The 10,049-nt window shown below is 34.2% G+C and overlaps 1 protein-coding gene across 4 annotated transcripts in view; it reads left to right on the forward strand.

Moving 5' to 3' along the window:
• Positions 1-6,179, forward strand: part of ACAP2 (ArfGAP with coiled-coil, ankyrin repeat and PH domains 2) — a 160,503-nt gene extending 154,324 nt beyond the window's left edge. For all 4 annotated transcript variants that reach the window (XM_042999276.1, XM_042999279.1, XM_042999275.1 and 1 more), the window contains one exon: positions 1,579-6,179. In XM_042999276.1, the coding sequence (XP_042855210.1) occupies positions 1,579-1,679 (101 nt within the window). In that variant the 3' untranslated portion in view covers positions 1,680-6,179. The remainder of the gene's footprint in view (positions 1-1,578) is intronic.
• Positions 6,180-10,049: the final 3,870 nt, after the last annotated feature.

Genomic DNA, 10,049 nt, shown 5'->3' on the forward strand with positions numbered 1-10,049 from the left:
AGAATGGCTAAAAATGGGAATAGGTTTGTAGTTTGTCTTTTAACATGGGAGTTTACCTTTTAGAAAATCATGGGTGTAATTGGATTGTCTTAACCGTTGTTCCAGTATATCAAATTTCATTTTTATTGTTTCAATAACATGATATGAGTTAGATGCTACTCTTAACCAACTATCAAGATTTTCTTCTTACTGTATTTTTTCTTTTTAAAGTAGATTGATTCAGGTCATGAGAAAATTTCCAGGACTAAATGAAAACTATATAGAGATTTTAATAACTTGCTTTTTACATAGACTAAATGTTAAAAGTGACTAAAGGTTAAAAGTATTAACTTTTTTTATTGAAAATCTTGAATTATGCTGTTAGACCTTTATACTAGATCTTTATCCCCCTCCCCCACCTTTTTTCTGATTCTCTAGCTTTTGGTATGACACCTATTGCCTCAAAAATCTTGCTTTTTAAAAGCTGATAAAATCAACTGCACTATTAACAATTGTAGCAATGAGTTTGTAATAAGATGGATGCAAGATATCTTATGGAAAATAATTATAAAACCATGCTGCAACAATAATCATTTAAAACACTTTTGACGGTTTAAATCTTGAAAACAGAGCTATGCTAAGTTTCTGTGTAAACCTAACGTCTGTCAGAAGTATATATGATGAAAGATTGATCTTGAAAATGAGATTTTACTTTATACAAATCCTTGGTCTGAGGAATTCATCTTTATGTGTGCATATAACTAGTTTGTCATGGCAAGAAAAATAGTATTCAGTTGGCTATAGTATCAGTATCTACAATCTACTTCTCTACGAGCCTATTTGTATGTACGTACATACATGCCTTATGCTAATTTAACCGACATCTTTGGTGTTTATTCCCCTTTGTCATAGCATTCTTGCTCATATGACCTACAGTAAGCAAAACACTTCTGACGAAATAGGAAACTGATCTTACAGTCCTTTTCTAGGCTTTATTATTCTATAAGCTCTGTAAGCAGTGGATTAGGTGTATTACTTTTAGTTAAGTTTGAGTAAAGAATTTCTTTTTCACATGCTATTTAAATTAAAATGCCTTTTAGCTCAAAGATAATTATTAAAATAGGATTTTTTTTTTTTTGCTCACCTGGTTATCAGTTTTGTCTTATTAATAACTTGCATCCATCAGAAGCATTAGTATTTGTTATTGGTCTTTTCTTTTGGCCTTGATCAAGGGAAATATTTATTTAAAGAATGCCTTGTTTACTATACCTCATTTAGAATGACTTTTATTTCTATGTAAATAAATGTATTTCTTTATATTGCTCTAAAACACTTGCATCTTTGCTCTTTTCTAACTCTGAGCTTTCCTCTGTGGCTGCCTCTGAGGTGCTTTTCTCAGGTATAGCTGTTTCTTTTCTTTCACTATGTGCTTTTCTAGCATTTATATTTAGTGGGTCTTTTTTTCTCCCCAGTATGCTCATCTGAGTAAAATTTGAGTATGGTTAATTATAATATAGTTACTAGCCATAAAATGAATGTTGTTTATTAACACTTTCACTATATAAATTTTAAAAGTGTCTTTATTTTACTTTCATGCAGGTGATGAAACCTACCAGGATATTTTTCGTGATTTTTCCCAAATGGCATCCAATAATCCAGAGAAACTAAATCGTTTCCAACAAGATTCACAGAAATTCTGAGTTTTTTTAAAGAAGGGGAAAAGATTAAATTGAATGATCCCCTAATGTACTAATGTGTACGTCTGAAAACTCACAAATTTTTACTGCCTTAAATCTACTTAATTTTAGTAGGTATTGAGTGGTTTGGAAAAAAGGTACCCATTCATTGATATTTTTATAAATGAAAACATAGAGTTCTAGTAGTTGGGAGAAGAACCTAAGGACCGCTTTTATTTAAAAAAAAAAAAAAAGCCTGTTTAAAGGGCTATTTTTTATAGATAAAGCTAAATCTAGACTTAGGCTATCTCTAGGTTACAAGATGCTAAGGTTAGACAAAATTTCTGTTTTTTCCAATGGTTGGTAGCATTGGTTTTTGTTTTCCATGCATCGTGCCCAGGATCATTCAGTCAAGCATGTCTGCATCGAGTGGGAGCCAACTGTCCTGCCTGCCTGAAGAATATGTCTTGTCTTTAGCCTCCTTGATGATTTTTGGTGGTTCATGTGTGGTTTTGGTAGCCTAGCTGTCATACTCACAATACGTAATTTCATTATCGGAACTAGAGAATATGTTTCCCCCGTTTGCTCATTAATGTAGTGATACTCCTTAGACGTCTGGTTATTGTTGTGTACTTTAACATACATGTAATGGCTGTACAAAGTAGACAGAACTCAAGTCCTTTAGAGTTACTCCATTTTTTGAAGGAAAAGAACCCTTAACATTTTTTTTTTTTTTTAAATCACCAAAAGAATTCTTACTTAAAGAAATTGTAGTCCTTCATTGTTCGGTTGATTTCCTAAAACCTTGACAAATTTATTGATGTAATAAAACTATGTTTCAAAGGTTACTTGAATGTTGCAAAATTATGCTTTCATCAAATTGTAATTTTTAAAGGAAAAGTTGATTTATAAAATAATGTAGAACATTTTTATATTTGAAATTTGTCCTTTTCAAGATAGATTTTTGCTGTTGCACTGAGTGAAAGAAAAATCTCTGAAAAAGAAAAAACTCATGTTTTTCTTAGGTTATACTGAACTATATAATGATAAATTGTTTTTAATTTTTTTCAACATCTATCCTGTGTACTTTTATACACAGTGTATATGATTTTAAATTAATACCATCTATATATAGATATAGTGGTTGGCTTACATGAAACAGAGACCCTTGAATTCTGAAACCTTACAGATCTACTAGTTTATCATGTAAATGCTATAAATTCGTCTGATTCCATCTTTGATTGACATATCTTGTCAGGAGTATAAAATAAGTAATTTGCCTTATGGTTTCTAATAATTGTCAACAATTAAATTTAATCTTTTACAAGTTACATGTAAGTAATATTATTGATACCCGAATTCTAAATAAGAATTTTAAAAATTTGGGTTATCAAACAAGTAGAAAGATTACATTTAATTTGGCAGATAATAAGTTTTCTAACATTCTTCCCCCCAATAACTAGAGTTTTATAAGTTGGTTGAATGTCAAATGAGGATTTGTTTAAATAGGAATTACACTGAAGTAAATTCATGTCACAGAAAAGTTTCCATATTTGTTTCCAAATTGTGTGCATATAATGCTTGTTTAGTAATAATCACAGTGTATTAGATAAAGATAAAATATATTTATGAAATATTTCTAAGAAAATACTAACTTCCACAGCCTGTATTTTAATTGCAACAATAACAGGAACATTATGAAATCTTCCCTGTTTCACCTCATAGTCACAGGTCGTCTGGCTTTGCAAAAGTCTGGTTTGTAAACCTTTTTGTTAGAGTGTACTTTGAAATTGTCCAAAAAGTTCAAGGATAAGGAAATATGTTTAAAACAAACCAAAGGAAAAAGAGGGCCTCACCTTTCCTTTGTAGTGCCTATTCCTGAATAAGTAATAATATGTGAAATTATTCCTAAGCCTGGTAGAATTAGAATATAGACTTCCTGTTTAATTGTAGGGCTTCACTTCTGAAGCTCCTAACCTTTATCTGGGAAGCCTGGACAGTTTGGCTTTTGGATCCAGCCGTTGGGTGCTTCAGATCACCTCCGGGATCTCTCCTTGTGACGGCAGTTCCTTATGACACTCTTAACTCCTGTGGCTTGCATCATGAGTTGTTAATGTGGTAGTAATTAGTGTCTACCTAAATTTAATGATCAGAGATGTATTTGAAGGGTACTCACTTTAAAGATGATCGTGGTTCTGAGTATCTTCAGAGAAAGCTAAATCTTTTAACAGTATACTGAGCCTGGCAATACGAAAATACATTCCTGTGGCTTGATTTCTTGAACATGCCAAGACTCAGTTTGGATGAAATTTGGCAGAAATGATGCAGTAAATATAGGAAGGCTTTAAAGTCAATTACTAGTGTTACATAGTCACAAAGTAGATTGGCTCTTACCAAGGTGAATTTAGCTGTGTCAACTAATAGCTTTTATATAGTATGTAACAAATCTGAGTTTTATTATGCTGTGAATTACTCAATGCATTATGAGAAATTATAGTGTAAACAATGTTACTCATACTTTTGGGCTTCATAAGTCAATGTGCTTGCCCTTTGTTTTCTTTCCCTAACTGATCTGCTTATATTAGTTTCTGATTCCTAGTCAGTATTCTATTAGCTCATTATCATTAGCGCACTAATTTAAAAGCTAGATTAACATCAAAATAACAATAGCAGTACTAACTGCAAAGAGCTCATAGAATGCAGTCTCACACGCTAGAACTAGATTAAAGGTAATTGAGTAGTTATTTGCAGTGTTTCCTTGTAACACCTATATGTTTAAGATTTCTAAGGTATTTAAAAATTACCTTTGTTACAATCCTTAGAAATACAGAAATTTCCAGGGATTCACTACATTACAGTGTTTGCCTAATTTATACTGCTCTTCACTGTTGATTTTAATGAACTTTGATGTTTACTTTCCAAAACATAATTTAATTTGGAATATGTACTTTGGTTCTTCATGAGTGCATTTTGGAAAAAAAAAAAAAATATACCTTCGCAGGCTGGACAACTTCAGTTTGTGATGTGTTAAGCAGTATTTTAAAAATATAATTCTACACATGTAAAGTATAGACATGACAATAAACCAAATTGTATTTAAGACTAAATTTACTACCCATTTTGGATAATAAGATATTCCCATACCACTCTTATATTGCCATATTAACTTTTCTGTTTGATAGCACTTTTGACCATGGACAGGAGCAGGAAAAAGGATATATTTTTATAGAATTATTATGTCCAGAATGACTTCAGACCTGCATGATACAGTGCAAAGAGCACTGACTAGTAGTTACTCTCCTTTTTGGATTCAGAGCTTCTCACAAATAAAATGAGTGGATGAAACATGGTAAAACTATCACAGCATCCCTTTGTCTTCTCTTCTGCTCGCAGTGTACTTCGATACTACTCTGTCTCACCCGATTCTTACACTAGGACTTCTGAAGAATGCCGTTGTTTCTCTTCTTTGATCCTGGGCTGCTCCTCTTGTTTTACAGAGGGGAGCCATTGATTTTCTCATCGGTGGCACGGCTGACACCAGAACCCCTGTCTGACTACTAGTCAGAGGCACTTTACTTGTATCATGAAATAAATTGAAATCATTATAAAGCAGCAAAATCTGATAATGCCTGCCAGCTTTCCTTGTGTTTTGATAACAAAGACTGCAAATATTCTGAAGAACCTGGATATAAAATTATCTTGAAGGAATAGATTAGGATTTGAAGCCATTAAATTATAGGAAATATTACATTTTGTAATAACAAACATTAATAAAAGCAAAACATGGTAAGGTCATTTTAATTCACCATATACTTACCAAAGTCTTAATGTTTCCAAATGAAAGGTAACCTAGGGCTTGGATTCAGTTTGGCTGAATCCTAACATCTATAAATACGATTCTGTGGACATCTTTTTCCATTTACATACGTTTATCCACTTAAATAAGGAGAAGGAAGCAAGGTTTGATTAAATAAACTTTTCTCTGCATTGGTCTTTTCACTGACTTGTGTTCTAGATTTTCTTATTTTTCCTCAACAACCCCCTGCCTTGGGTGTTAATTTTAAACAGGGAAAGCTTGCTACATTATAAATACTGCTGGCAACATTTATTTTACACAAAGGCCTAAAGGTTAACTTTTGGAAATGATGAGCTACCTTTCTATATGTGTTTACTTGTGCTTTGTGATATTTCTGGATCATTCCAGTCATAAAGACTTATTACATGTAATATTTCTTGCTACCTGTGAAAAGGAATATTTTAAAGAATGTATAACCAACACTCCATTTACTTTTTATTAGTATGTAGAGGATTTGTATCTAATTCATGAATGTAGTTTTACTGTAGTTTGTCATTGTAAATGGAACAAAAAGTACATTATCTTTATAGTTATTCTAAAATGTACATTATGTAAGAATTGTAAATATTATACTTGATTAAATACTTTGTATGCTGAAGAATTATGATAATAAGTCAATAAAAATCTCACCTCTGGCATAGTTCTTTTATGTTCAGACTTGAACTTTATTATGAACTACAACTGCAGACATATCTGTTAACAACTGTCACGTTTATTTGTTTTTTAAAGCCACTTCTTAATGTTTATTCTTATTTTTGAGAGAGAGAGAGAGAGAAAGAAACACAGAATCTGAAGCAGGCTCCAGGCTCTGAGCTGTCAGCACAGAGCCTGATGCGGGGCTCAAACCCACGAACTGTGAGATCATGACCTGAGCCAAAGTCGGATGCCCAACTGACTGAGCCATCCAGGTGCCCCACCAACTGACATGTTTAAAGTCTTCTATTCCTTTCCAACTTTGTCAGATTGATCCAGTTGATTCTATTTGCTGATTGCTTCAATCAGGAAATCCGTTTTGTTTGTTTGCTTATTTATTTATTTCACAGTGCATGAGAGCAGGGGAAGGGCAGTGGGAAAGGGAGAGGGGGAATCTTGAGAGCATTGACTTGAGCTGAAATCAAGAGTCAGAGGCTTAACTGACTGAGCCACCTAGGTGTCCCCATTTTGATCTTTCAAATATTTTCTTCCTGCTCACAGAGCTGTATGCTCTCAATTCACAGCTAAAAATGACAAAGGCTTGTGTGTGTGTGTGTGTGTGTGTGTGTGTGTGTGTGTGTGTGTGTGGTGTGTGTGTGTGTAGGGAGCCCTAATTCTAATTATTTTCCATTATGATTGACATCCATTGAAGCTCCCAGTCTAGGCAACACATTTGTACTCATCCTTTTAGTAAACAAAAGCATGTTTTTATATGAATTGACATAGAAGGAAGGGAGGGTTGAAAGAATAGACCTGGAAGTGAATTGCCTGCTATTGCCTTAAGTTAATTAAAAGCAGACACATAAAACATTTCAATGTGACTTGCTTTATTCCACTTCATTTCATTTTCAGAATAGTTCTGTGAAGAAGAGAACCCGCACCTATAGTCAATAAAATTTTTAAATGAAAATAAGCAACCTACTTTTTCCTATTGCAAAAACAATGCTTTTTCATTGTAGACAAATGTTTAATAATAAGTAAAAAAGATAATCCTCCACAATTCCATCATCTGCCTGTGCTCTCCAATATGGTCTCTACTAGCCACATGTGGCTATTGAAATTAATTAGACAAAATTAAGAGTTCAGTTCATCTGTGGCACCGCTACATTTTAAGAGCTCAGCCGTGTACCTAGTGACTACTGTTTTGAAAAGGACAGATTATAAAACATGCCCATCATTGTAGGAAGTTCTGTTGAATAGTCCTTAGGGGGAAACTGTTCCTTCCTCGGTATTTATCTTTTCAGAACTTTGGGTGTGTGTATTTATGTTGATATACAATGGGATCATACTATTTTGTTACCTGCTTCTTTCACTTAATAAATAGGGAGCAGATTTCTAAATCCTCAAATGTTCTATATCACTTTGGGGAGGATTAAAACATTTTTTTAGAATGGAAAATGTCAAACATATACAACATAGAATAATTATAATAGTAACTCAGGGCTAACATTGTTTTATTAATACTCTCACCCATTTTTTCTCTTCCCCAGATTTTATTTTGAATCAAGCCTCACACATTTCACTAACAAGTCATTTAGTACGTATCTCTAAAAGAGAAAAAGGCAATCACAACATCACACTTCTTTAACTATAAAACTACAGTCAGTATTCATATTATCCCAAATGTATCAAATATACTTTTTAAAAGTAGACTCTTCAAGTCACAACTCACAGAAGTTCCATTCATTGCAGTTGGCTAGTATGTCTCTTGAGTCTCTAAATCTACAAATTTTTCTTCCATTTATTATTAAACATTTCTATTTGCAGTTTGTGAATACATCACTTTTAATGACAGCATCATTTTTGTTTAACCACTTCATTGATGAACATTTGATTCCAATTTCTTGCCATCATAAATCTAGCTCTGCTTATCCTTATGGCTTTTTGCATACATTCTTAGTTATTTCCTCAGGACAGATTCCTAGAAGTTGGCTGGAGTTGGCTGACTCACAATGGGTGGGTATATTTTTGAGTCAGTATATATCAATGAGTCAGGCACTGTGTTAGGTATTGGGGATATTATGGTGAGAAAAAAAAAAAGATGTACTTCCTATTTTCTTGGGATCTTGTCTTCTTGGGATCTTGCCTTTCTCCACCTGCAGTGGAGGAAGATGGGACCGAATAGTTTATAGGTGGCTTTCATAGGATTGTTGGACGATAGTGCCTCACCTGGACACTGGATGGGTTGGTGTTCAGAGACCACTCATCAAGGCAGTGACATGTAAGTCAAGATTGTATGCAGAAAGAGAGTTTGGCTGGGTGAAGATCTAATGCAGTGCTTTACAAACTTTGGTCTGTAAAAGATTCACTATCGAGGCCTGGGCTCATTGAAGACACATAGGTCCTGAACCTTTGTGTTTTTACTAAGTTTCTCGGGTGCTTCCAGTGCCACACCAAATCGAGAACCACTGTCTCCAAGAGAAACACTCATCTGGGCAGGAGAGAACTGAGAGTCTTCTTAGAGGCCAGAAAGATTTTAGCATTGCCAGAGTGCCCTCCAGAAAAGTCCCCTCCCTCCATCTGCTGTAGAGGAAAATGTCTGTTTCTCTGTATCCTTGACAATTTTGGGTACTAGTCAATATGACAAAAATATGATAATCCAACATTACAGATGAAAAAAACAATTCTAATCTCTGGTGAGAAGTCTGAGAACTTGACCGAAGTTACAGTTAGAACTGAAGAGTTCCTGTGGTTACCAAAGTTCTTTGTGTATTTAGCCATGTCATTATATACCCAGCTATGGGCTTAGAAAACAGCCCATGTCACCATCTGACACACTACACATTTCTAATCTCTGTTTTCCCCTGCTAGAATATAAGCTCCGTGAGGGCGGAGACTTCTGTTTCTTTTCACTGCTGTATTCTCAGATGCTACTGTGTTTGACATATAGTCGTCACTTGTTACCTCTTGAATAAACGACTGGCTACCTTCATTCAACCAATTGATTTAGTTTCCAGTCAGCAATATATTTCAGGAAGCTGAAATGTTAATTTTTTTTATGGTTAAATAATTGGAATGAAGAAGCTACAAAATGGAGATGAGACTAGTCTCGAGTATGTTCCTGTGTTTACAGAATTTGTATGTAAAATTTAAACTGTCTTGTTATTCATTTCTTATCCATGAATTCCGGGAGTAGTGATCTTATAAAGGTCTGAAAAATAAAATATTTGTTGAATAAATTCTAGAATAAGTGGTGGAAGGAAAAGCCGTGTTATTGATGGTGTAGGTGGGGGAGGGGGGGCTAAAAGGCACCAAGAGGAATTATTTTTCTCTTATTAATGAACAACAATTACGACAATAATATAGCTGTAGCACACTGCTGTGGGGGTTCTGTGGAGCATATACTAAAGTCTTAATGGAGATTTATGGTTTGGTATTTGTAATTACCTTAGTAAAGCTATGGTCACTGGATTGTATTTTGGCACTTGGATATTTAGACTTCTTGTAGAGTTTGGTGTTTCTAGCATAGTTTATATTGTTTGCTAAGTGTCAGGCACAGTTTTAACTACTTCTTGTGTATTTTCTCTCATAACCCTAGGCGGCGTAGGTGCTCATATTAGCCCTGCTTTACGTATGGGTGTAACTGCAGCTCAGATTAAGTAATTTGCCTGACGTCTAATAATTTGCATTGCTAGAGCTGGACTTCCAGCTTTCTTAACTTGGAGAGCTTGCTCTTGTAACCACAGTGTCTGCTAAAAGCTGTGGTAAAATACAATTAAGAGCTCGAATTATTGCTTTCAGTGCTAATCTTGGCTGAAAACCTGGGCATGAGAAGCAGTTAAGACTTGGGTTGAGATCCGATTCCATTGCTTACTAGCCAACTAGCTTTGGGTAATATACTTCTC

The sequence above is a fragment of the Panthera tigris genome, chromosome C2, assembly GCF_018350195.1.
Source record: "Panthera tigris isolate Pti1 chromosome C2, P.tigris_Pti1_mat1.1, whole genome shotgun sequence".
Lineage (NCBI taxonomy): Eukaryota > Metazoa > Chordata > Mammalia > Carnivora > Felidae > Panthera > Panthera tigris.